The sequence below is a fragment of the Argentina silus genome (assembly GCF_951799395.1).
Source record: "Argentina silus genome assembly, chromosome: 14".
Taxonomy (NCBI): domain Eukaryota; kingdom Metazoa; phylum Chordata; class Actinopteri; order Argentiniformes; family Argentinidae; genus Argentina; species Argentina silus.
This window is the reverse complement of record NC_139668.1, coordinates 18,969,748-18,997,249: the sequence shown is the minus strand read 5'-3', so window position 1 is coordinate 18,997,249 and position 27,502 is coordinate 18,969,748. Positions and strand designations below refer to the sequence as shown.

At 41.0% G+C, this 27,502-nt stretch overlaps 1 protein-coding gene across 2 annotated transcripts in view; it reads right to left on the bottom strand.

The window, feature by feature from the left end:
• Positions 1-14,141: 14,141 nt before the first annotated feature.
• Positions 14,142-27,502, bottom strand: part of zeb2b (zinc finger E-box binding homeobox 2b) — a gene marked incomplete at its 5' end in the record, with an annotated part of 70,210 nt that continues 56,849 nt past the window's right edge. For both annotated transcript variants that reach the window (XM_083684759.1, XM_083684758.1), the window contains 6 exons: positions 14,142-16,207; positions 17,770-17,950; positions 19,316-21,315; positions 21,820-21,928; positions 24,289-24,503; positions 25,461-25,649. In XM_083684759.1, coding sequence (XP_083540885.1) covers positions 15,633-16,207; positions 17,770-17,950; positions 19,316-21,315; positions 21,820-21,928; positions 24,289-24,503; positions 25,461-25,649 — 3,269 coding nt within the window. In that variant the 3' untranslated portion in view covers positions 14,142-15,632. The remainder of the gene's footprint in view (positions 16,208-17,769; positions 17,951-19,315; positions 21,316-21,819; positions 21,929-24,288; positions 24,504-25,460; positions 25,650-27,502) is intronic.

The following is a 27,502-nucleotide window of genomic DNA, read 5'->3' as shown; positions in this document are numbered from 1 at the left end:
TGTATTGGGAACTAATTTCCCCAGTATCAACTTGTGTCCCTGCTAATGACAACACATTAACTATTCTAACCAACATGTAGTGGTTGTCAGAGATACAGAGCAGTCCGTTTCAGAACCACTCACCCATTGCTGGGGCGTCTTCTGAAATGATGTTCTTGATCATAATCTCACTATTCAGATTAACTTTTCATCATATTCAAACGACCATTGACCTAAAAAAACTTTGACAAACATTAATAAGCATTGTGATACACTGTACAGAATACTGTATAGTGCCACTTCAGTTCATATTGAGAGGCCTGGGTCTGGGTAACATTTCTACGTATTGGTTTGGGATTTTTTAACCATATTTACAGTATGTGATCGATGGGTGCTATTTTGGAACATGTCTGTGCTGTCATTCATATGGAGTGCTTTCTCCCATTACCTTTTTTCCTCATAAGCCACAATGCTACTGCAAGTAGACGGGGATCCAAGTTCACTTTCAGTCAAATTAATGTTCAATCCATTACTTTGTGGCGGAATCTTTTTTTTCTGTCCGCCTGAGAGTGTAGCTTCAACGCATCGCTCTGCAGATGCTGTGCGTGGGACACAGTAATGCGTTCTTCAACAGAAAAAATATGTTCCACCGCAAAGTAATGGATTGAACGTTAATTTTACTTCAAAGTTATGGTATTAAAAATCAAATTAGCTTTGATGGAATCTAAACCATCGCCTCATTACTAGTTGTGAGCATCATGTGGGGTTTATTTGGGTGCTTTTTGGACAGACTAAACTTGTACACCCATCGACCTGCAGCAGCATTGTGGCTCATGAGGAAAATGCTATCCAATGAAGGTGCTCCATATGAATGACAGCAAAGACAGTTTCCAAAATAGTACCTAACGATCGCAGAGTGGAACACAAAAATCCGGAACCAACTATTTAAAACTTGCAAAACACAAACATTCAGGCTGCTTTAACTTTTGCTTCTGCTTTTCAGAATACAGTGCCCTAACTCCAAACATGGCATTGAAAACCACAAAACAGTTCTGTGTATACCTCCAAACTGTGACACAGATAAGAGCTGATCTCTTTTCACCATGTTCAATGTGTTCTTAATGTGTTGCTTGAATGACTGAATAAATATGTATACACACCATTTCTGAACTATTCAAAACTAATCATTTTCTTTTGGGGGAAAAAAGATTATCATATGCAAAGTGCTATAAAGCAATGTCTTTATATTCATGTTAGAGAATGAAACCACTTCATCTTTCAGTAAATTCCCTGGGGAACATTCTAACCAAGTTTTTCAGTTGCAAAGTTTTTTACTTTAATTCAACTTGGCACGTATTTCTCAGAATACTGTCAGGCTCAGGGGAAAACATAAATGTGGTCTCACTTGTTAGTGTGGTTTTGTGCTGAAAAGGATCAGACAATGGCAAGAGAAGGGCTGCCGTCTTGCGAGGTATTGACACAGGAGATATTGCAGAACAAAGTGGATCCGTGAGAAAGGGAGAGAGCGGGGGAAAAAGAAAGATTATCTTAATTATCATTCACAAGCCGCTTAGAGCAGCACCTGTGCATGAATAATATCATTTATAGCCACATTGAGATGTGCATAATTCCCCTTAAATCATACACATTAGCAGTTTAACAAGGGATGAACAAGTTGTGCGCTCTCAGTCTCTACCAGGAGCGAGGGTAGTCATTGTCAGCCCTCACCTCCTCGATAAGAATGTGTTTCGTTACTCAAAGGATCAGCTTTTCTCTCATTTGAACATTTACTTCCAATTCCAGTAGAGAGGTCTTGTTACATACCCTTATTTCATATCTTCTAGTTTTTCAGTTCAGGAGCTTTATATGGTTTCAACCTGAATTAACTCAGAAAGGTTACAGTGCATTCTGCTTTCCCCATTGTCTTGATGTGAAAACCATTTGATTGGATAAGCATTAAGTGAATGACTCAGTTATTCCCATGTCACAAATAATCAGTTTCATTTAAGTCACACCCACCATCAAAAGATTCAGGATCATATTTATGAATTACAATAAGCTAATGTCATTCTAAATGGTTCCCTTTCAGTCGACTTGGTTCAACCCCTCACAATGGGACACACACTCTGTGTACCTATTCGCTGAAGCCCTATTCAATCACCCCTGTACAGGCTAAGGACACTTGCAGACATGTAGCCCCTTAGACAACCAGTCTAATTGAGCCAGCCCTCAGCTGACAGAAACCATCATATATATTTGCTAATAGCAAGTATAAAAAGTATACAAAATTAACTTCAACTGTCAATAGTGGATTTGTCAATTATCACACTTAGGGATACTGAGTACACTTCTATTTAATATCCCACACATATTAAATCATGTCAGTTGTGATAGAAGGATGATTGAGCAGTGTTTTACACTGAGTGGACGAGAGAAGGCTTGCCTTGAATGTTAAGGAATGTGAAGTTGAAGAATGTGGTCCTCTGTGGCTCAGTTGGTAGAGCATGGCGCTAACAACGTTTAGGTCGTGGGTTTGATTCCCGCTGGGACCATATATACTGAAATGTATGCACTCACTGCAATGTAAGTCGCTTTGGATAAATGGCATATATATAAGAATGTCATAGGTAACAAGTATACAGAGCAAGCATATTTAATGGGGCAGAGGAGGCCTGCATTGAGAGACAGGGAAATAATATGTACAGGAACAAATTGAAAGTGTATCAGCACATAGAAATGTCAAGTATTTACCCTCTGCAGACTCCTCAGTGTAGCCCACGAGAAGAGAGCCTCAACCCGCGCTGTCAAAAGTTCATGGTAGTAAAGAGAGGCCTTTGTGTAGACTAAAATCAAACAGGCCTCCATTTGAGTGGAATACTCTAGACAGAACAATGCTAACAGAGATATGTGATTTGCACCCATATATCATTCTCCTGCTGTCCACTAGCTTTGGTAATGCAGTATGCATATTGTGCCCCCTGAGGGGCAAACCGCTGATGTTAATGACCCCATTAATGTCATGTGTGAGTTTTTTTCAGGGTTAATCTCATGTCACTGTATCCTCCCTGGAAATAGGATAACATGGGGTAAATGACTCCTTAGGTAGAGTTTGAGAAACAACCCAGTCAGCAGACAATTGTGGGCCAGATCTGGTCTTGCGGTGGTACATATGGCTCAGTGCCAGAAACAGCAAGTAGTATATGGAGTTAGACCTGGTCCGAATGTGGGGGGCCAACTATGGGTGAGAGTTGGCATTTTGTTCATGGGTCAGATATGGGATGTGATATTTACGTCTGTGATATTTACTACGTTCCTGTAGTTACTGGGCCACATTTCTGAGTGTACTGGGTGAGAGTTGGCTTGTGGTTACATGTGTTGTCAGAATGGTCATATTATTCATTAAAAAAATGTGATTGTCCATTCCAACATTCACAGTGAAACCCTGATTAGCGAGGACAATGGACATCTTCATATCATATTAAATTATACCCACCCACACATTGCCGGAAACCTGCCCTCCACCGCTCTGCTAAGTGAAACTTTGCTGGACGAGATTAGCAGCATGGAGCCCAACTAAAACTCTGTGGCTCAGTTGGTAGAGCATGGCGCTAACAACGCTTAGGTTGTGGGTTTGATTCCTGCTGGGACCATATATACTGATAAATGTATGCACTCACTGCAATGTAAGTCGCTTTGGATAAGAGCGTCAGGTAAATGGGATAAATGGCATATATTAAGCAAATTGGAGCCGGAATTATGAACTGACATAAACTAAGAAGGTACAGCTGTTGCCAAGCCAATCATTACCTCAGCCGGACAATGGCCGACACCCGCCCCTATGCCCACAATAAAAGGATGACAGAACTTACCAGCTTCACGGTTTCCTTGCTGCTCCCCTGCTGTCTCCCTCACTACTGACCACTCCAGAGACCGGCAAAAGAAAGACCCCTTCAATGCTTGCTATTGCTCTCCCAAAGGACAGTAACATTAACCAAACTGAGGTTAACTCATGGTTCTGGGAAAATCATCGTTTTATACAGTACCTCTTGAGTATTCTGTATTCATTTTAGTAATTGTGGTTCATTGACCTTAGGATACATTTCACAATAAGATTAAAGTATCTGAATAATCCAGGGGAAATCATTCCTTATGAATATTCTGAAGTCCCTGTTACAGATGCATCTTTCAGATGAAATGTTTGAACACTGCATCTTTCAGATGAAATGTTTGAACGTTACTTTATTTTTTTCTCCCAGTGTTTGATTTCTATAAAATATTGCATCACAATAAATTATTCATGTCAATTAGCTTTTCATCTTCTAAGATACAAACTCATGTGATCCTTTTAACAACTATTTATTTCATACTGAAACAGAGCTCTCCCTAGAAGCATACTACTATTGCCTGAGGACATATCTCTTAAATAAAAGCATCAGATCTTTGCATACCTACAATTTGCATATTAAAGGAATGAGAGATGAGCGTTGGAAGAATTGGGCATAGCAATCTAATCACTGCCTACCTCTGACAGGAATTCCTAATTCTTTTGGGTCTCCCTTCTGAGGCATAACAGAAGAAAATGTTCACAAATTAAGAGGATCTTTTCAAGTTCATTATTCTCAGGACTATTCAAGGGCTCAGCACACTTTTCTTGGAGTGATCAGCCTCAGTTGTGTGGTGCTCTGATTCTATTTCTGACAACTCAATTGCCTGAATTAATGGATAGGCTGTATCGACACTGAGTAAAGGTTTGAATTCAGACCCAGGTTGGGGAGCTGGCTGACAGGTGGCGTTAAAGAGAGGATTGTTGTCTAATGAGCCTTGAAGTTTACCACATATGTACGTTTACCAGACATATATGGAGTTCTGGAGGTAATATTACATATTTTGACATTGCCTACTGTACTAACATAGTGAGTATCTTCGATTAATAAGAGAGACGGAATAAGTCTTCACGGCAAACCCCAATGAAGGCTGCAGCGCCACTTCTGAATCACATCCACTTATCATCATGCCATCATAGGCCACAGACACAAATAGAAACTGCCCTTGCAATTCCGTTCTGTGCAGAGGAAGGGTTCAGAGATGGCATGGGCCAAACTTATCAGCCTTATCAAGATGAGCACCATCCATTTGTGTGCCCTATGGGTATGGGTGCACTGTATGTGGGGAGACAAGAGGAGAGGAGCCCTAACATGACTGACCATGGCTCTAATGGGTGAATGCGGACACGGGTGTCACTTGGATGCCATGTCCAGTCACCTCGGACCTGACCCACTTTGCCTGGTCCACCCGTCCACACGGGGCAGTGCTGTTTTTTTTTTTTTTTTACCGTGTCATTCCCAATCGAGCCTGACACTGCAGAGGTCAATGGTGATGCAATCTCACCACAGGGCTAATTAATCCTTCATATGAGATCAAATGAAGTATCCTCAACAAAGTCACAGGGAAGATAGCAGATTGAAGCTCCACTGATCATGTAAATGAGCAGGGTTGCCTGGAGGGAACAGTCCAAATACGTCCTGTCCACTCACTAACTCCAGTTTGGAGGATCTCCTTTCGCCCATGCAGCACCCTTGAAATACACAACGAGAGCCTGCTGTTGATTGTAACTAACCATTGCTGTCATTAGCAAATGTTATTCATGAGCCCCCTTTGAAAAGCCTGTTTTGAGATGTGTACACCTATTTGCACAAATCATATCCACAATACAGAGGACAGCAAGCACCAACTAATGCAACATCTGCAACAGACATTACATCTATATATTCAGCTGCTAGTCGCTCGAAGGAATTGATCATGTTTCAATCTAATTTGCATGTTTCAATGACAACGTCAACAGAAGTACGTGGTGTCTTTTGCTGTGTAAACGTATTCATTTGAAGGCATCAGCACACAGGGAGGGCTGTGGAGCATCACCCGTCTATGGATCCATTACAAGTGTTTCCTGGAAGGTTGTATCTCAAATTACACAGGGGACAAACGCAGGAGAGTTACAGTAAGACTGGCTTTGTTACACTCATAACAATCTCACCCACAGCGCACAGGCTGGTCCCCGCTGATAGCTGGCGGCTGCCAAGGTGGGCCCCCACCTTCGACAGCAGCCCCTCTCTGCACTGGAGGGAAGCACAGCAGTGCCTCCCTAGATTTCTCTAGAAGCAACTCCAACCTGAACGGTACACGACCAACGTATTTGATTTCAACTTGTGTTGTTGAAAATGTACAGCACTGATTAAAATCTCTGGCGTAAGAGGTCTATGGGATTCACAAACCTTGTTTTTAATGAAGTAAAAACAACACCCACACAAGTTCACTGGCTTTCCTGTGCAAATTTGGAGATGATTACAAGTGAGAAAAGCGGAGGGGGGTCTGGCTTTCAAGCGAATTTAAGTATTTGTGTGTGTCTCTGTGTGTGTGTGTGTGTGTGTGTCCATTTGTTTGTTTGTGTGTGTGTGTGTGTGTGTGTACGCGCATGAATATATTTGTAGGTCCAGTAATAGTAATGATGTATGCATACAACCACACCTATTGGTAAAATACTGTATCTGTTTGTATTTTCAAAGATATACTGTATTTTTGACCCTAGATTATAATCTTTAATATTTAAACCTATAATCTTTATTATTCAAACAGAAACACATATATGCAAACCAGAAGTAAGACAATACAGATTAATGTCTTATAACAAGTGGTCATTGTTTGCATTGTATACATCAAAAATGTATTAAGAACTATATATATATATATAATAATATGCCATTTAGCTGACGCTTTTATCCAAAGCGACTTACATCACAGTGAGTGCATACATTTCAGTATACATGCTCCCAGCAGGAATCAAACCCACAACCAAAGCGTTGTTCTGCACCATGCTCTACCAACTCAGCCACAGAGGACCACAGAACTGATTCAAGATACTTACTGTAGGCCCCATGCAAAGTTAATCCCCATCATTAAGGTAAATGATTAAGGACAGTGTGTGGCCTACTCTATCTACAAGTGTCAACTATACAGCCTGAGATATGATTGCTCTGAAAAACAGTGATTGCTATACTTCAATGCATTTCAGAAATATACTGTGGCACTCATAGTGTGGCACTCATAGGTTTTATAAATGTTTTGGCAGACCAATTATAGAATGGCTTTTTCAACATAAATACATTCTCAGCCATATGAAATGACATGCAAATTAGCTATGGTAATACTGCCTCAAAACCTTTTTGGAGTAAAAACGTTACAATATTTTTTTATGTAACAGTCTTTGATTGAACAGTACTTTCTTCTGGGTCTTTGATCTCATACATGGGAGGCAACTTAAATGTTGTACAAATGAAAGTTTCAAAGCAGGATAATGACTAATTACAATAATGAGAATTATTTAATTGTTGTACCTTTCATTACCATGAGTCAAGTATCATTACACTTCAGAAGTGCAGGCTTTACACTAAAGCTAACCGCTAAATCATTCTCAGAAAGGACATATAGATAATTACAAGGAGCCAAATGCACGTGAATCTACCTGGCTCACTGAGCTGAGTTCTAGAAAATGCTTATTATCTGATTATAATGTTCAACAGCTCCACCATTCTTTGCATTACAGCCAGGTTCCATTGACCTCCATAGAAAATTCTGAAACTAATTTCTTTAAGAACAGGAATCATATGCAGATGATTATAACATGCATATGACACTGCCTTTAAAAAGAAACTGTATTGTTACTTTAGTAACGTGACTAGTCGATCCATCTCTATCACAAAGTACATGAATCTCTTCACTCACATTAAAACATTAAATGATGGTTCATATTATTTCATCATTGAAGAAATGTTCTGGGCCTCAGCAGGACTTCACACAGTCCCCTCAAACAGAACCTGTCTGAATGTCTTAGATGCCATTGCTTGCACGTTCTCATAGAATAGATTTGAGATTCCATAATGTCAATTTCCCATGAAATGTTAGAAAAAAATACCACAAATATGATATTTCTAAACCTAAACACTTCCAGTATGAGTGGAATGATGACCCTAACCGTGCTGTAACTCCATCCTGTTTGTTATATTCATTTTTCTAGAGATATTAAGCAATTTAATTACTGTTAAGAGCATTACGGAGCAATTTTAAGTATAATTTGCGGTTCATGAACTGTTTTTAAAAAAATTACACTTAATATAATTAACTTCTGTCATTAGGCCTAATCCCTGTAGGGTACAAGTGAATGCTTGCTTTAAGAAATTACATATACGTAAAATTACGTTCATTTCAATCCAACAAAAAGGTTTCACTGCAAAGGTTTCGCTACTCAATGGCATAATTATCTATTTCTAGAGTATGAGTAAAAACAGTGTTAAGTCTATTAACAACTCAGACACTCATTCACCATGCATAATCATACACCTACCATGTACTAACCTCATGAATTAATCTTCAAAGCCAGCACTAAACATTGTATGGGGTTATAGAATACATTTGCACACGTGAAGTTCAATCATTCAGGGTATTAGCAATATCCTGTTTACTTTAATTCAAGCTGCATACAAATCATACCTTCACATCAGAGAGGAGGGCAAGCGGACAATGAGTCTTGGGAAAGTTAAATGACTACATGAACCATGCTTGAATTACATAGCCTATTTTGTCTCTGGTGAAGTATCTAATTAAAATAGAGATATTTTCCTGTCAAAAATAGTGGGAAGCATGTTTAATTAAGTCAAGAGGACAGTAACATATTAGTGATATGAAAGTCTAGTCAGTCATCCTCCATTTGCATGATGCATTCATAAAAAATGCATGTGCCCATCTTTAAAGGATCACTATAATTTGTGATGGGTTTGTACGGTGAAATGAATATCCCGGGTAAAGTTTTCTGGTGAAAAGCACTGAAGGCAATGCTTTCACACACCAGGGTAATCACCCAGGATGGACAGGAGAAGCCCACGGTTAACGTTTCCATTGATAAGGTTAAATAAGTGTCACTTTGTCTTTGTCTTTGTTCTTAATCACATTGGAATCATCCTATGGCACAGATGATGTGTGTCAGGGTAACTGACCAGTGATTTGAATAGATATGATTACACCTACACCGGCATGCTGGGCCATGGCATGAATTAAACTAGAAATGTGTAATGAGTGATGTTCCCTGTACCCAGCTGAGGTCCTGCAGACACAGCCATGATCCAGCATCCTAATCACCCGTCAGCCAAAGCTGCTGTTGCTTCGCATTAGAGTCTGTGTTTGTGCATATCAAAGATTCCACAAACACGTTGGCAAAACACATAATCACTCTCACCTTAGAGAGAGAGAGAGAGAGAGAGAGAGAGACACAGAGAGAGAGAGAGAGAGACAGAGGGAGAGAGAGAGAGAGACAGAGGGAGAGAGAGGGAGAGAGAGAGAGGGAGAGAGACAGAGGGAGAGAGAGAGAGAGAGAGAGAGAGAGAGAGACACAGAGGGAGAGAGAGAGAGAGAGACAGAGGGAGAGAGACAGAGGGAGAGAGAGAGAGAGACAGAGGGAGAGAGAGGGAGAGAGAGAGAGAGAAAGAATTGGGTGAAAGTAGGCATAGTAAAAAGTTGAACTATGCAGATTGATGGGATTGGCAAAACAATTTAAAAGAACTAATCTCAGTCTGCTTAGTTTTAGTTACTTTGCATCCCCACTGCTGCTTTTACTACAATATGAGTACTACAATCCTGGATATCGCCATATTAATGCAAAATCAGCCCATCCCTTCCAATAGAATTCTCTGAAGAGAAGCTATCCTAAATTGTAACTGTCTGGTCTATTAGGGCTGTGGGTTGTGTATGTATGTATTGGTGGGCAGGGGGGAACGGTCCCATTCAACGGAACACAATACCAACATAGATTACATAGCTTGTATAGAACGCTGCTTTCATGCCACAACGCCGTGCCAACTTTGACGATACGACGTGAACAAGTGCATCAAATGATAAATGCAAAATAATAAAAGTCTATGCAGGGGTCTTTGCAGAGCTGTCCCATACAACGCCCAACCCCCTCAGATTCGGAGAGCATTGTTGTCTTTGTGCCCTTTACTGCTAGCCTCCTCCCAGCCTTGCACCTGCTGCATTCATCAGCAGAGGGATTGCAGGCAGACGTGGACCTTTGCTCAGCTGAGAGTGGTGGCATTCAGCGTGCATTCAGTTCTAACACTTACACCTAAAAACATAACCCAATAAATTCAGTCATTCTGAGAGACACATCCATTATAACACCCTTTTAAGGAAATAATGTGTCATGAAGGCAACTTTATACAGGCGATTGTGTTGTGTGACAGTGCAGTTAAAACCAAGCTTTCCACGTCACGGGGCTAATAATCATGCCTGTTACCACCTTCGTCTCAGAATATCTATGGGATGCGTGAGCATTAACACATGACAGGGTCGGCATTAACAGCCAATATCCGCATACTTCCGCGCGGTGTGACGGCGCACAAGACCGCAGGTTGAGTGTGCTTACTGCCAGAAGCGTGCAGATATCAGCTGTTAATGCACACTCTGGAGTATCACGTCCGTTTCTTTTGCAAGGATTCCCCCTGAAACTTGCTATGTCAGACGTCATAAGGTTACTCCTCAAACCACTGGAAGAGTTCAGATATCCTTGTCAATGCACCCCTCCAGTGTTCTACACACGCTACGACACTTTGGAACTCTGCGGTGTTAATGCGCCAACTGAATGCCGTTCCCTCAAAATGCTCCAGCACATAGGGTGAGTGTCTCTAGTAACCAGGTGGTCTATACGTATTTCCCAGAGGTTTACACCGTTGCTGCTTAAATCCCTATGGCAAATCTGATGTGCAGATCCCTCCAGTTCAATGATGTGATGTCTGGAGATGCCCATTTGTTGACGTTAGTGTAACAGTGTAATCATTGAATTAGATAAATACCATGCACGGAATAATGAACTGGTTGTGTTTAGTCAGGACTTAGGAATCAACAGAACGTTTAAAGAGCTTACATATTGAACATAACATATTGACAGACGTAATTGGTGTAACTGTACACCACTGACCGCGGTCTGACCACCTACTGCGGCCAATTGTGACGCGCCAATGCTTGATAACAAGTAAAACAGAAAACAAATCTGAAGCAATAATTACATGTGATGAAATGTATTATACATATTTGCAAGAAGGCCTTTACACCAGTAATTTCCTAAAGTACAAGTAAAAGTGGACACAAAATCACTTCTTCTTTCAGCCTTCTCTACGCGCCTTTACGCAAATGCATCAGTGAAGTCCACAGACTAGTCCGTCAGCACTTATGCTCCACCATGCAAACCACATTCAAAACAAATATTGATGTTGTCTCGGAATCAGAATCAGAATCAGAATCAGAATCAGAATCAGAATTATTTTATTTGGCCATGTATATTTGCACATACAGGAAATCGACTTGGTGAGGTTGGTGGATGGGACATAAAAAACAATATATAAGCAAAATATTAACAAAACATTTACAAAATATTTAAAAAAAAAATTACAAAATAGAATTAATAATAAATGATGGAGGCTGTGCAAGGCTAAGAGGCAATGAGGCTAGAGGCTGTGAAATGGGTATGGGGCATGTACACTATATACCTCCTGGTTAAGAAATCGAGTTACTCACAAACATGTTCCAAATGTCTGTAATCAGGGCGTATTTGTCAGTCTCCCTGCATGTGGATATCATATCATCAGTCAGATACACATAGGCTGTGCAGCCTACATACACACAACAGTGGAGAAACATAAGTGATACCAGACTCAGAGCAAAACTACGGCTTGAGTAAAACAATGTAAATAAGGCCTTATTGAAATCCGGTTGTGATGAAGACTTGTCTGTTCTTCGCAGGCTGGGTGCGTGCTCCGTGGGCTTCTATTCACATGTGATCACTTTGATCATGAAAATAACTGTTATTGTTGTTCTGTCTATGTTGCTGATACTGCCATTGCTGTTGAAATTAGTAAGCCATTCATAACTGAAAGGTCAATTTCATAAACCCGCCAGACACACACACACACACACACACACACACACACACACACACACACACACACACACACACACACACACACATGAGAGAGCTAATTGTTTGTCTCATTCATTATCCATCATTACTAATGTATAGCGTTGGCATGTTAGATATGTAGGTTTTTAGATATGTGCATCGTTGTTTTGTTGTAACCAGGGGTGACATAATTCAAGGCGAGAGAGATGTGGTTATTTTCTTCTTCTTTTTTTTAAACCCAACTGGAACACAGTTTTAGCCAATCAGATTACATATTTCTCCAAACCCATTTTACAAAACACATTTCAAAAGTTGAGAACTCCTTGCCCCATACTCAACAGCAGCCTTGAGAAACCAGCCAGATAACGCAAGCTAACATTCTGTTTCACTTCAACTGAAACAGAATGTTAGCTTGCGATATCTGGCTGGTTTCACGAGGCTTACTCAGCAGCGCACTGGAGCACAAACTTCACAGAGAAGATCAGCAATAAGCATATATTTCTGGTAGGCTGATTTTCTTTTATTATCATTTTTGGGGGGGGGGGGGGGGGGTTTGTCGCACCACTGGCACAGGGATGCACCACCTGCTCTTGGTCTCTTTTTGCTTCAGCCAGACGGAACAGCTGGCTGCTCTTCTGACACTCTGATTGGCTAATCCCTACTGGTCACTTTTGCTTCTCCTCCCTGCCTGTCATTGAACTTCCTCTCTCAGTGCCAGGTTAGAGTCTCCTTCACAGGGACTGTCCTTCATGTGCCCCGAGAATGACATGAGCAGCATATGGGGATATGTAAATAATGTAATGAGATCAAAAGTCTGATTCCTCCTCTACCTCATTCACCCCACCCAACCTCAACCTCTTCTCCTCCCAAAATAGACTGTTGGCTTATTGTTACTATACTATGGCCTAAAGGCCTATAAAGCATGTTGCTCCATGAGGATAGTATCACGTATCAAGTACCACATACTGTATCAGTATCAAGTATCATAGAGATTAATATTTACAGTAATTGCAACTGCTCCTTTTTCAGTTCAATTGATTCAATTTAGCGTATCCATTCATACTGTATATGTTAACGTAATGATTCTTGTGTTTTCCCTTTGTAGGAGGACTTGTGTCTGGCAAGTGAAGAGTCCCTCTACAAAATATCAGAGGGGTGAAACAGTATGTTGAGCCCATGGCAACATGTCATGTAACTATAGTAAGCGTTGGAGATATTCACAGAAGCAGTTGTGAACCCTGAGGCGTAATGTAAACTCAGAGCCTATACATAAAATGGCAATGAATCAGCAGAAACTCCAGAAAGTTCCAAATACACCACCATTCTGGCCAAAACATACGGCAAGGTGACACTATTATACTGTCAGTTATAGCATGTTGTTGTTGTTTTTTTAGTTGACAATATTTTCAGATATTGTTTTCAAGACAATGGAAAGTGTCACACCTTAAAATCATTGTAACAGGGGGAACAAGTTACATCACCCCCCTCACCTAATGATGTCTCGTGTACTATAATAGTTCCACCTGGAGGTTCTCTTCTCCTGGAAGGCATTTCCTCTTCCTTCCCTCTGATGTCGGTTCTTTGCATTCTTAATGGTCCCAACAGTTACCAGTTTATGTTCAGATTCAATGGATAATCATTTAAAACCTCCCCTTTTATCTGTAAGATAGCACCGAATGATCAGATGGCATCAGGATCAATATGAAAATTGGAATATGCAAAGCATGTTCTGTTTGGCATTGCTCAACCTTTTCCCTTTCATCTTAGCCTTTTGATGTTGCTTTTAATCTGCATATGCAGGGTGAGTGGTTAATAGCTATAAGCATCTTCACACGAAGGTTCTTTTCAGTTGGTATGCACCTTTCAGTTAAATGAATAAATGTGTTTCTTTGCTGTGTTTTTTTCATTCGAATGTGTCTTTGAGGTAAATAATGATCGTGTATTGAATGTTCCAAAACTATTCATTACTCCATGGCCATTTGAAAAGTTTCAATCATACAGTACAAAGAACAACATTCCCATGATATTGTGTGGCTTTGACAAAATGTGTGGCTTTGACTTTCAGACAACTGAATCAGTGGTTCCTCACTTAGAGCTTCTGTACAAACATGAAGAAATGTAGAACAGTAGGCGTCTGTTTTCTGTAATTTGGCTAGTTTTATTCGAGCATGGTCATTTCCAAGAGAAATTACAAATTAAAAATTCAATAATACTTTTACAAATACATTTCAGGAAAGATTTTCTTCAGTCATGGTATCATACATTGTATTTTAACAGTCCCTCTTCATTTTTTAGCAAAAAAAAAAAAAAAAAACAAGATGAAGAAAGTGGAATTTTTTCAGTCGAAAATACAGTGTTTTCACAATATTGTATAAAAGTTCCCAAATTTGGAATTTCCAGTAACTGGAAAATAAAAGAAAGAAAACAAAATAATAAAGTTGAAAATTCGCATTTCACAATTAATGTTTCAAAACACAATAAATGCTCTCTTTACGTAAAATTTGCCCCAATGATCAACGCCAAGTTCCATTTTACTAAAATATATCTATATATTGAAGAACTATAATACTGTACACTACAGTATGAAATAAATAAAATTAGGAAATATAAAATGGGCCACATAAATAAAATGTTATTTAACCTACAAATGAAATGAATGCAATTTTGTTGTTTCAAAAATGGTTTGGTGTAATACTGACAAAAGTTAATGAAAAAAAGAAAACCCTGAAAGTTGCACAGACATATGTAAACTAAAGAGCTGCTGCCTATTGTACTAATACTGACATAGGTGCTTCAAAGAACAAGGTGAACTATTAATACTGAAGCTGGTGAAAAGGTAACACACGTCACCTTCCTTTTACACAATACAAGGATGGCACTTGCAGAAACACACAGATTAAAAGGTTTGCATATAAGGCTTTTTCTTATAAAAAAAAAAACACCTTACAAAAGGCTTTCTCCTTCATTGTTCACATCGTCCTTCCATCAACTGTACTTGTCAAACCATTTTCCCTTAATTTTAAGGTCTCTTTAAGACTTCAATATCTTAGAATTATACACGTATCTGTTAAGTTCCTTCACATAAAGAAATTCTGAGGCCTAAAACTGTGTGGCTAGCTGGCCTGACAACAGGGCAAAACTATGGACAACACATTAAGTGAAAGATAAGTAATAGTAGTGATGGACTGTAGTGTGGACACTACTGCTTTTTTCAACACTGTATAAATATATACATAGGCAATACTTTTTTATTATTTTTGTAGTGATTATAGAAGCGGAGTGCAATTTGTACAAGTTTGTCACTAGTTTGTGCTATAAATACTATGGAACATAGGGTTTTAGGATGTTAGCACCACACATATTTTTAGGCCTTAATACTGTACAATTTTTAAAATGTATTAATTTAATAATTTTTCATTTTTGCATAATGCAGCCTCTTACACAAATCCCTCGCCCCACCCAAATCAAACTTCAAATCAATGTCTCTGTGGGTAGACATGTCACCCTCCCGCTTGAGTCCTTCAATAAAAGCTTCCTAGAAGCTTCAGGCACGTGCATGTACAGCTTAAACACAGCAGCATGTTTTTAAAACCAAGCAGGTAACAATACTGAACAGAAAATAAGATGGGAAGCTTTTGAATGTGGTAGTTTATTACATGCCGTCCTCCATATTGTCCTCGTGATCAGATTTGGTTTCTGTTTTCCCATCCAACGAGCTATCGTCCATCGAGTGCTCTCCGTTGTCCTCCTCATCCCTCAGCGTGTCCGGGTCCGTGTCCATGCTCTTGTTCTCGCTCTCCTCCTCCTCTTCCTCAAAATCCTCCTCCCTTCTTCCTATCTTCGCGTACGCTCCTTCAACTTCCTTCTGCCGATCTCTCATCCCTCCGTTCATGCCGTCCCTCAAAATGCCTTCCCGCTCCTCCAAGTCGGGGTAACCCTGAGGAGTGATGCCCTGTAAGTATGCCCTGCTCATTAGTAGCTCTGTGGGCTCCAGGTGGCCCTTTTCGCGCGCCTCTCGTTCTGCTGCCTCCCTCTCCTCAGCCTCCCTCTTGCAGTAGGAATAGCGGTGGTTCATGTGCTGAGAGTAGGAGCCGGAGTGGGAGAAGCGCTTTCCACACTTGTCACACTGGTACGGTTTCTCACCCGAGTGCAGTCTTGAATGTTCTATAAGGTGGTGTTTGTGTTTGAATGCCTTCTTGCAGATTTGACACTGATGTGGTCGTTTACCTGAGGAGACATAAAGGAACAGGAAAGCAGACATGAGTTGTCAGTTCAACTACCTCCTCATAACATGTTAAACCATTTAAAACATAACGAGGGAAACAGACACAAACTAAAAGAAAAATCTGATGTTGTTGACAATGATATTAACCAAAATGACATATCACACAGTATCAAATCTAACTTTGTTGTAACTTATTTGTTTATTCAAAAAGAAAGGACAAAATGATTATATGAAACACAGAGGCTATCTGTGTTTGTATTCATGTTTCTACATTATGAAATTCCCTCCTATAGCTAAAGCAGGGAGGAATCACAAACACTGTTTTCGGCATAAGTGCCACAATGGATGCAACACAAATAAACAACTGAAAACGAAATAAACAGAAAGCTGTGACAAAGAAATAAACAAATAGAAAATGTATTTGAGCAAGAGACTCATATGGCTACCCTGATCATCTCAGAAATGTTCCTGATGCCTGTCCCTACATTATAATTTTTTAGGACCATTCTGTTCTCCATATAAGATGGGACATTTTGATTGTAAAAGTGTAAAACAAGGAATTCAAGTTGCCCACATTGATGGAGTGAGATTTCAATACATCATGCCTCCAAATGATCTGGCTAAATAAAAGTCCCAGCCTGCGATGGTGCTGGTCATGGCACACATCACGGGTGGGACAGTTGCCCCCTTTGGATTTACTACAGATCAGCACATCCGGAAACACAGCAGTCTATGTGACACAAATCATAAGACAGAGTTTCTCCTTTGGCATTTCAATCAGCTCTTGACACCGCTTGTGCGGCAAGCACAGGCACACACTAACACATCTGGCCAATTCCTAGCCACAAATAGCCCTGGAAAGCCTTCAACACCTTCCATAGCTGCCATATTTGAAGCACGCCCTCCTACAGTAGCGCCACAACCTACCATCTGATAAAATACCGTCTACATAAAGCATTCTGCTCTGCTGTGTGCAGAATAGTGGAATGCTAGAATGATGCAACAGAGTGAAAGAAATTCCCTGTGATACTGTATGTGTAAAAACACAATCATCAACACTCAAGAGCTTGATGAATTACACTGATTTGTCACTGTGAGTGATTGTCAGCAATAGACCGTTTTGGTCACGTGATGCAGTATGTGGGGAGATTAATGTGTTTTGTAAAAAAACATAATAGGGTTAATAAAGTAGCAAATGATGGATATGATTGGAAATGCCCAAGGAGGACCTTTGCTTAAGAGAATGGCTCATGCATTATGCAAAGCAATGAGCTTTATCCCTGTTCTATATAGGTATTATATAGAGAAAAGTATTTCTGCAGTGTGAATTTCAACCTTGATTATGTTAGCTATGTCTTGTTTTACATATTTAATAAGTATCTATTATTTAATAAATAATCTCCTCACCCCTGTCAATGAAGAAACAAGTTAGGTCTTGATTTACATACAACTGAAAAAGAATAAAGCAAGAAAGAAGGGGGGAAAAAAGCAAAATATTGAAAGGGTTTAGTAACACAAACATTAAAAAGCATGGGGTAAAATAAGTGTCTAGAACAGTATATACCTGTGTGCTCATATTTGTGTCTTAGGAGGGAACTGCTCTTCTGGAATGTTTTGTCGCACAAGTCACACGCGTACATACCACTTTCTGTCTTCTTAATCTTCTTCCGGGACAGACAGGAGTCTGAATCTGTCATGTCATCCAGGCCTGACATATAATCTGCTGTTCCGTCAAGCATGTCCCCCTATAAAATAACAGATTGTTCAATCCACACCTGCAGACTAAATATAAGTATAACCTTTTGACTGAGAGACTAAATGGTACTTATTGTGACCCATTACGAAACACCTTTCAGTTTTAGAAATGTACAGTAGGTCATCACATATATTTCAGCAATCATTCATGTAAATGCAATCAGACATACAGTATACAGATTCACACACAAGGTAACATTCATATATCTTACAAGCATATATGCTATGAAACAGGCAAGGAAAGCTCAACTGGCGAGTCCCTACTCTAGATGTGATCCGTTTTTCCTTACCTCATTTATTTGCATTTAAATGTGGTCTAATTTTATACATGAAAGTGTTAATTCTATATTTGACTGTTCTTTCACAGGGAAGATAAACCCGATAGGCTTAAACTTAAATTAATGGGGAAAATATTATTACATTAGAAGGTCATAATAACAGGAGAAAGCCTATGCAGGGCATATTGCCATATTCTTATCATTTCCAACTCATAATGATTAAATCAAGAGGTGCACTAAATGACCAATATAAAAAAGCACTGATGCTCTCATTAGAAGTGCTTGCTCTGGTCTGACAATGATTCTGGGTACATCTCTACACTGTTTTTAAAGAACAGAGCACTATCGTTCCGCAATCAATTTGAGCTAAATGCCCGTAGCTGTATTTTTAAAATCTAATTTAATAACTTAGAATAGGAAACATTATTAATACTTTTTTATCAAAATGGTTCCCACTATGTTAAACAGCCCTCAGCATTCAGCAGTAATGAACATGGAGCCTGTGCATTATTAATCTGCATGTAGAAACTCATTTTGGCTTTACTCCCTTTAAAATACAAGAAAGTGGCTGAACTTAGTCAGATCCTCTGTGCTCCAGGGCTTACATTTGCCAATTGCACAGACAATATATTTCACTCATATAATTGACGATACGTAATACCCTAAAAAACTAAACTGGGTTGAAACACATTGATTTTAAGGGCATGTAACTATACGGCATATGCAATTGTATTCTCAGATAGACTCTGAACAGCTGGAGACGTGATGCTGTTTGCGCTCCATGGTAAGGAAAATTCGCGGTGGAGTCTGGCATCAACTGAATTCCCACTTCATAACCTCTGAAACACCCATTATACGCTGATACCACTAATGATGCCTGCTTGGGAACTGAACCACTCTAGGCTCGTTTGACAGCTGGTTATCTACCCGACTTTGCTGGTTCAATGTGCTGCAGGTGAGCATGCTCATTTCAGACTCTTGAGTACCTTTTAATTAGTGGCACAATGAGCAGATCATTTTGGAGAATCTGAGAGAGAAAAACCTGAGGCTTAAAAAAACCACGAGTGGCTTATTTACCTGGAAACCGGGTTTTCGTTGGTACTTTCTCCTCTGCTGCATCTCAGCAAAGGTAGCTGCTCCTGTTGCATAAGTGTAGGCCATGTGTGGTAGGAAGCCCATTTGATCCATGCCTGGGTATGGCCTCAGTCCCGGGATGCTGGCTTGCATTGGGGTCATGAATGTGGCAGGTGGAAATGCGCTTTGTGGTGGAAGCGATGTGTACAAAGGTTTGGCACCAAAGGGGTTAATACCGAACATGGGGCTAGTGCTTTTGTCGAGGTTTCCATTGTTGTTAGAGCCTGCAAATTCCTTCTTGAGATAGGCCAAGTTCAAAGGCTCTTCAAAGTGCTCACGGGGGGAGGGAACACTGTTATGGTCAATGGTAATACTGTTGAGCTTAGGTCTGCTTTTTACAGTCAGAGCATGTTTAGGTTCCTTCATGAGTCTTGGCAAGGACAAGTCCAGTGGCTCAGCCTGAAGGTCCTCTGACGTTAAGCTGTTTGGAGTGTATGAGCTGCTATGGGAGTTTTTAGAAGATGTTGAGGAAAGGTTTAAGGGGGAGGGTGTGTTGCTCCTGGAGTGGTCCAATTTCTCACCCATCTGTTTGGTGCTGCTAAACTGGTTGGTTTTATAAAGTCTGAGGGGGTTGTCACAATTGTTGATATTGTTGTGGAGCTCTGCCATAGAGGGGGACGTGATGTGGTCAAGATGCTTAACTAGAGACACTGGTGACCTAGCTGCCATGATTGAGTCTTTAGTGGGGGTGTAGTTATTTGCACCCAGAATCATATCTGTGTGGTTCCGCTCTAGTGGTGGGGTCCTTGCATTGCCATACTGGTACACTTTTCTCTGCTCAAACCACTCTTTCACAAATTCCTGAGGAAGGCCAACCGCTATAGAAATCTTCAGTAGTTCATCAGAATTGGGCTCTGTGTTCATAGCAAAGTATGCCTTGAGTACAGACATGTGGTCCCTGTAAGAGTTGATGGGACTTGTTACTCCTTTCTCAGACAGCATGGACGACAGCAGGACGGCGTGCTTCTCTGCATGCATCGCTTGCTTGGAGGGCATCAGATTCTCACTGGGCTGAAGAACTGCCTTGATCTCCTCGTTCATTTTACATAGGTAACGTTCATGCTGATGCAAGGGGATTGGACCTGGGAAGGTGTCTTTGCAATACTGGCAAGCAAAGGGTGTAAACATGATGTTGTTATCGTGTGTCTTTTCCTCCGTACCTAAATCTAGCATGTGGTTTGATTTCTCTCTTTTGATATTGCTAATTTGTCTCTTTGAGTCTGTTGTTAAGCTCTGGAGGCAAGCTTTGGCTTCGTTCACTTTTTCTAACGTGTAGTCAATAATGCTTTTAGTGGCACCGTTATGGCTGACAACTGGAAGACCAACCTGGGGAACACCTGATGTCATCAGCCCCTGTTTCTGCTCCTCAATTTGATTCCCGAGCTCCTTCATATAAGCTTTGAGCTTGGAGATTTCCTCCGGTTTGCAGTCCATTTTCTGCCTGCACACAGTGTTGTCCACGATCTGGAGGACCTTCTGCACCTCGCTCAGGTTGTTCCCCAGGGAGGGGTAGCCAAAGAGCTGCGAATCAATTCCCATCCCAAAATGCTGCATGGGACTCTGGGCTGAGCTGTGGACCCCCAGTGGGCTGCTTCCCCCAATCCCTCCATTCATGAAGGGCCCAGGTGCACCAAAGCCATGGGAGGCCATCATTAGTTTATAGTCATTGAAGTCTAGTGGTTCTGTTTTGATGTTCAGGTGGTTGTTCTGGTCCTGCAGACCCAGGGGCTTGCCGTTCTCCAGCTTGTGTCGCAGCTGTGTGATGGCAGTGTTAGTGGGGGAGGAGGAGGCTGATGTAGGGGAAGAGCCCGTTTTCATGTTATTGCGCATCCTCCCATTGACTGCTATCAGGCCGATGCACTTCTTGCTGCTTATGTGAGAGCTGTAGGAACCAGAGTGGGAGAACCGCTTCTTGCAGTTTGGGCATTCATATGGCTTCTCACCTGTAAAAGAGACAACATATACTTCTAAAATATGTGATATGAACACATTTGCGCCTTTTCAGATATAGAATGTGATATACAGTGCACACACACACACACACACACACACATTCATAGTTGGTAGACTTCTGTTGTACAGTCAAATACAGTTTGTATCTAAAAACAATAGTTGAATATGGCACCACTGGGCACCATGTTAGAGTTTGTGCTACTGCATTTACAGTTACCTTCGATGAGTAATAATAATACAATCAAGCTATTACCATATAATTGTCAAGTAAACACCAGGTGAATAGCGGACTGAAAACGAATCAAATCAGATTTAACTGCTTAATTGTAAAATTGACGGATGTGAGGCAACAAAGAAAATAAAGCATGTCATCCGTTGACAGCTATTGTTGGGGAAAATGAACATCGATTTTGTTACATCCTATGAAGTTCACAACAGTCTTAAATCAAGGTTATCAATATTCAAAGGAGTGCACAAGCCCCCTTGCTACCCACCACTGTGAATCCGCAGGTGTTCCTTCAGATGGTGCTTGTATTTGAAGGCTTTGCCACATTCTGTGCATTTGAACTTGCGGTTGCCAGCCCCTTGGTTCAGCAGTTGGTGCTGTGGAAGAGAGAAGGTATTTACATGAGCTCCACACAAACATTACAGGGGAAGAGTTCAGTAAATAATCACAATCAGCCTGCAGTGGACAAGCCAAATGGCTCACGTTGCTAAAGAGCATCTTGCCTTTCTACTTCCAACTCCAATGAGGGAGTACAAGAGTGGCAATGATAACAGAGGGAATCACATACCTTTTAATTTCCTGGCTCTTGGGCCAAGGAAGCATGCCTTTAGAATTTGGCAGCCAAGAAAATAGAAAATATGAAAGGGTCTTTTTTTAGATATTTTTCCCTCATTAGAAACTGCAATCTGATCTACTTTTATCCATTTGGGGTCTTCCCTCCACATACCTGCATGCTGAATTAATCAAAAATAAATATACATTTCCATAAATGTTGAAATGTCTTAATTGGGGCAGTTTTTGAATCCTCAAACGTCTCTTTAATAATCTGAGAATACACCTCATAGGCCGGGCCTTGATACGCTGTTCAAAGGTAAACATCAGTTGCGCCCCTCAAATTTGCAATTCAAACAAGGCCTTCAAAAATCTAAATATAATCGCAATAACAACAACAATAACAGCGTACGTGCAAACGGGCGCACCAGGCGTGCACAATTAATTCAGAGTGGGAGGTGAGCATGTTAAATGGTTAGGAAATACAAAAGATCTCTCAGCGCAGAGAAAGCAGCCCCTGATCCAGGCTGACAACTGCTGGGGTGTGCTGACTCTACCCACATTCCTGGGGAGACAGATGGTGGTACGCAGGACACAGGGAGGATTGTTCAAACAGCAGCAACCTTCAAAGATCAAGCAGGAGTCGGGCCGCCAAGCGCCAGTGAGGGACCCCACTGCTCGTATGTTGCTGAGTTGCATAAACAAACAGCAACAGCTGCTTTGGCTCCCCCTACTTCCCTCTAAGGACCTGGGTAAACTTTAGTTGTGCCACCGTTAATAAGATACAATCATTCTCCTTTCCTAATTGTGAATGGCACCAGCAAATGTTTTTTTTTTTTTTTTGGTTTTGTTTTGTTTTTTCTCCTCTATCCTCCATGAATCAGGGAAGGTTAGAGATGATGTGGGAGGGGAGATGGCTGGCTGTTTACATAATGATTGACTCTTAATTAGTCATATTTTCTGTAATTTGCTAAATAGACAAGGAGTGTTGGAAAATACAACAACCAATTTGTAAATATGATCAACACAATTATTTCAGCATTATAACTCATCTTTAATTTAATATTGAGATGTATGAATCTCCTTCAGGTGCATTCCAATGAAAGAAGAGTGTCATAATCACAACTGGCAAGTGCACGGAGCCTACACCAGGAGACTGTCACACACATACAGACATGCATGGAAAGAGGAATGGTCTCCAGTCTGAAGTGGAGTGCAAAAATAAGAGGTTCAGGGGTCTTATAAAAAAAAACAAATAGACAAAAAAAAAGCCAAACGTAAAAAGCTAAATTGTAGGTACTATGAGGAGCGGGACACGTCAGTCACTAAGTAGGCCATCTGCTCCTGTTTAGACCGTCTGGTGGATCAGGTGAGGGCGCTGGCTGTTGTCATTTGATTCTATCACTAGAGAGAGGGGAGCTATCTGCTTCAGTTGAAAGATCATGTAGTACACAGTTTGAGGATGTTTGCCGTGAGAGCATCTTTTCATACAGTAGGTGGAGAGATTAGTCTCCTGGGACAGTGTTCACCCCGCTTCAGCACACTCCTCACCCCAGAGGACTTCCATTGTCACTACCGCTTTTACTCGTTCTGTTATGATTAAACCTAATTGACAATGAAGTTCAACATTCATGAATATGTGTGCTTTTCTCTGAAAGGGATTTGAATGTGATGCATGTAAATTGTCAACGAATTCCCATGGTAGTGTGTGTACAGTACTATACGAAATAAATTGGTAAATTAGTGAGAATCAATTGTAGATGTATGCATGCCCGTTGTTTGCGCAAAGTAGGAAATTGGGAGTCTGTAAAAAGAGCAGTGTAAGGCAAGTGTAACTGGGTTACTGTAAAGGAAAGGCTCATTTTAAAGAACATAAAAGATCTGAGTGAAGTGAAGTTAAAGAGCAGATACAATTTCTAAATTGGAAATTAACACAATCATTCGATCGTGAACATAGGACTGCAAAATCATATCAGAGGAGGCCATCAAAAAACCATTTAGGCCTCAATTAAAGTTATTACCATTAAAAGATCTGCATCTTCAAAATGCCATGAAAAATTAATAATGATTGCCAATCAAAATTATATCTTTTCTCCAAGGGATCACAGCACATTAGATACAGAGTGAGGGAGGAAAAAGGGAGCGAGAAAAGTGGTTAAAAAAAGAAAGGACATATGATCCTCACCTGATCTCTTCCTGGCTTGTGAGTTGCCATATGTCGCTCAAGCTGAGTGCGGTAAGCAAACGTGTAGTTGCACAGGGGGCAGGGAAAGTTCTCCTCGTTCTTCTCATGGCGGTACTTGATGTGCTCCTTGAGCGATGTCAAACGCTTGTAACCCCGGTCGCAGTAGGGGCAGGTCAACAGTTGGGCGAAAGCATCTGGAGTTCCAGGTGGTAGGTCTGCATAGGAGAGACGGGGAGGGGGGTTGGGGAGGGGAAGCGGGCCAAAAGGTCAGCAAATCAATGGCAGCTAACGGGCGTGCTGCCCAGAATGGTATGGGAGGTATCTCTGCAATCTGCTCCACAGAGTGCCATCGTCTCAGGCTGGCATCCGTGCCACCCTACACACACACACACACACACACACACGCACACACACACACACACACACACACACACACAGACACACACACACGCACACACACACACACACACACACACACACACACACACAGACAGACGCACACACGCACACACACACACACACACACAGACAGACAGACAGACAGACACACACACACACACACACACACACACACACACACACAGACAGACACACTCACACACACGCACACACACACACACACAGACAGACAGACACACTCACAGTCTCTCTCTCTGTCTCTCTCTCTCTCTCTATTTCTCTCTCTCTCTCTCTCTCTCTCTCTCTCTCTTGCTCTGTCTACACCCATACATACACACTCCTAACTCTCGAGATGTGGAACAATATAGATTATTATTTTATTATGCTAGTTTTGATCTGAAACATTCGACATTCACCTTGATGTAATAAAGAAATGCGACGCGTCTGAAATAATGCACCTTGACCTGGTTTTAAAGAACACTGTCTCAACCCCTCCCCACACACCCCTTTAACCATAGTTTCCTAATTGCTTTTAAGTGTCTTCTTTAATACCATTTTTCCCACACTTTCATCATTTCTGAAGTATGTATCATAAATCCATTCTAATTCCATCCATGTTCCCCCGAGTCCAGGAGGTGCACTATCTGATTTCAGACCTCTGGCAGCTGCTGCTTAAGACCGAAGGTAAACACAGAGGCATTCAGCGAATCTGTGGGACCCACAGCTGCCCATGTCACTGAGCCGCTGCTGTTCTGCCCTCTCTGGATTCTTACCATTTTCCTCCTGGCCGTTGGCTTCGGGCGTGCCCAGGCGGGACAGCTCCTCCGGCGCTTCGGGGTAAATGATGGCCGTGTCACCTCTCTGCAGGTACTCAGCGATGCTGACCACGTGGCTCTCGCTCTCCTCCAGCTTGCGTTTACTAAAGAACTCCTCAAATTCTGAAGTGCAATCAACATTCTTAACTGAAAGGGTGAGAACGGGGAAGAGAGGGAGACAGAGAAAGAGAGGGTGAGAGAGAGAGAGAGAGAGAGGGGGGGGAGAGGGAGAGAGAGAGGAGTATATTAGATTGGATTATTTCCTTCCCAAGAGAAATGTGTTACAGCAATACATTGGGAATGTTGGTCTAAACGTGGTGAAGAAAACACCTAAAAAACATTACGGTAGTTGTTGGAGAAGAATACATCAACATTACTGTGCTATCTTGTCACACAATAGCCAGTAAAATAAGAAATATGAGTTAATCTTACAGAAGTACCACCTTAAATCACAGGAAAAGTCTTTAAGATAAACATGCTTACTTTAAACATGTTACCAGTCAGACAATAAATGTGGAACACAACCTTTGATTCGCCAAACTATCTCCTATTGCCCTTATTATGAAATAAACCGAAATTTGATTATGATTTTTGAATTATGAATCAGTAGAACAGTTAGACAAAATAAATCTATTTAATCAAGCCTCATAAAAAAAGACCTGTTATTTACATGATAACTGCTGTGTAGAGTCATTCCCTTTCTATTGACTTTCACATATGAGGGTCAGTAAAGGGTCTAAGGTTAGTTGATTTGCTGCGGAACAGATTACTGGTACAAACCACAATGCTGCGCAAAAAAATGCCTCACCATAGTCAAGAAATAGTTTTCTAAAGCTGTCAAAATTGCTGAAGTCACATATTGTGTTTTCTAATAATCTCCAGTCCCTTCTCTTCAGGGAATCCCTAAGCTGCTGTGTAGAGATACAGTAGGTAGCTGTCTCCAGAAGCAAACAAAGATAATAAATATCTCCAGCCTTCATTAGTCAGGAGATGACAGAACCTCAAAGGTTTGCCTGCGGTACACACCGTCCCAACCTGGGGCAGTACCGCACACTCTACCTCCCCCAAACGTGTCACTATTTACACCAAAACAAACCACATTTCATTTGACCTAATCTAGATAGTTACCTATTAATTAGACATTTTCCAATCCAAGGTACAATTTATATTGTGATTTGTTAGGCAGTGATCATTTTATTGCCCAATTTGTGAAAGGTCAAGGTAGTGGATTTGGTTGTCAAAAATGGCATGAAAATGTCATTGGTGCCAATGGGTCTTTTAAATGTATGACACAACAGCAAACTAGGCAGCACCATTTCCTACATTCTCATTAGAGAACCTTTGTCTGAACCATTTTAAGACTTATGTAATGTAATTTTGAGAAACACAACTGTAGATGTTTAAGGTCTCTCTCTCTCTCTCTCTTTCTCTCTCTCTCTCTCTCTTAAACAATACGTATATTAAGGTTAGGTGCTAGCCCCCCCCCCCAAAAAAAACATACAAAAATAATCAAATCTAGACAAATTAGATTTAGTAATGAAATGTAATTGAGGAGGTCACTGCACTGAAAACAAGCCACATGAAGCTCAACCTAGTAATGCCTCCTTTCAAACAGTCCCTTAAAAAGGAGGGGGAGGCTAGTCAGCCATAGAGGAAATCACCTGGATAAAAGACTGCTTAGCCACTTGGACGTGATCACACTGTTCATTTCTTAAATTAAATCACATGTAATCCAATGGTGGATTTCCAATGTGGTGCCACCACATTGTTTCCAGAGCCTTAATGTCTTGAATGGAAGCATTTACCAGGTCTACATTTCCAGAAAAAACATTCTCCACACACACACGCACACGCACACACGCACACGCACACGCACACGCACACGCACACACATACGCACCCACACACACATTCACCCACACACACACACACACACACACACACACACACACACACACACACACACACACACACACACACACACACACACACACACACAT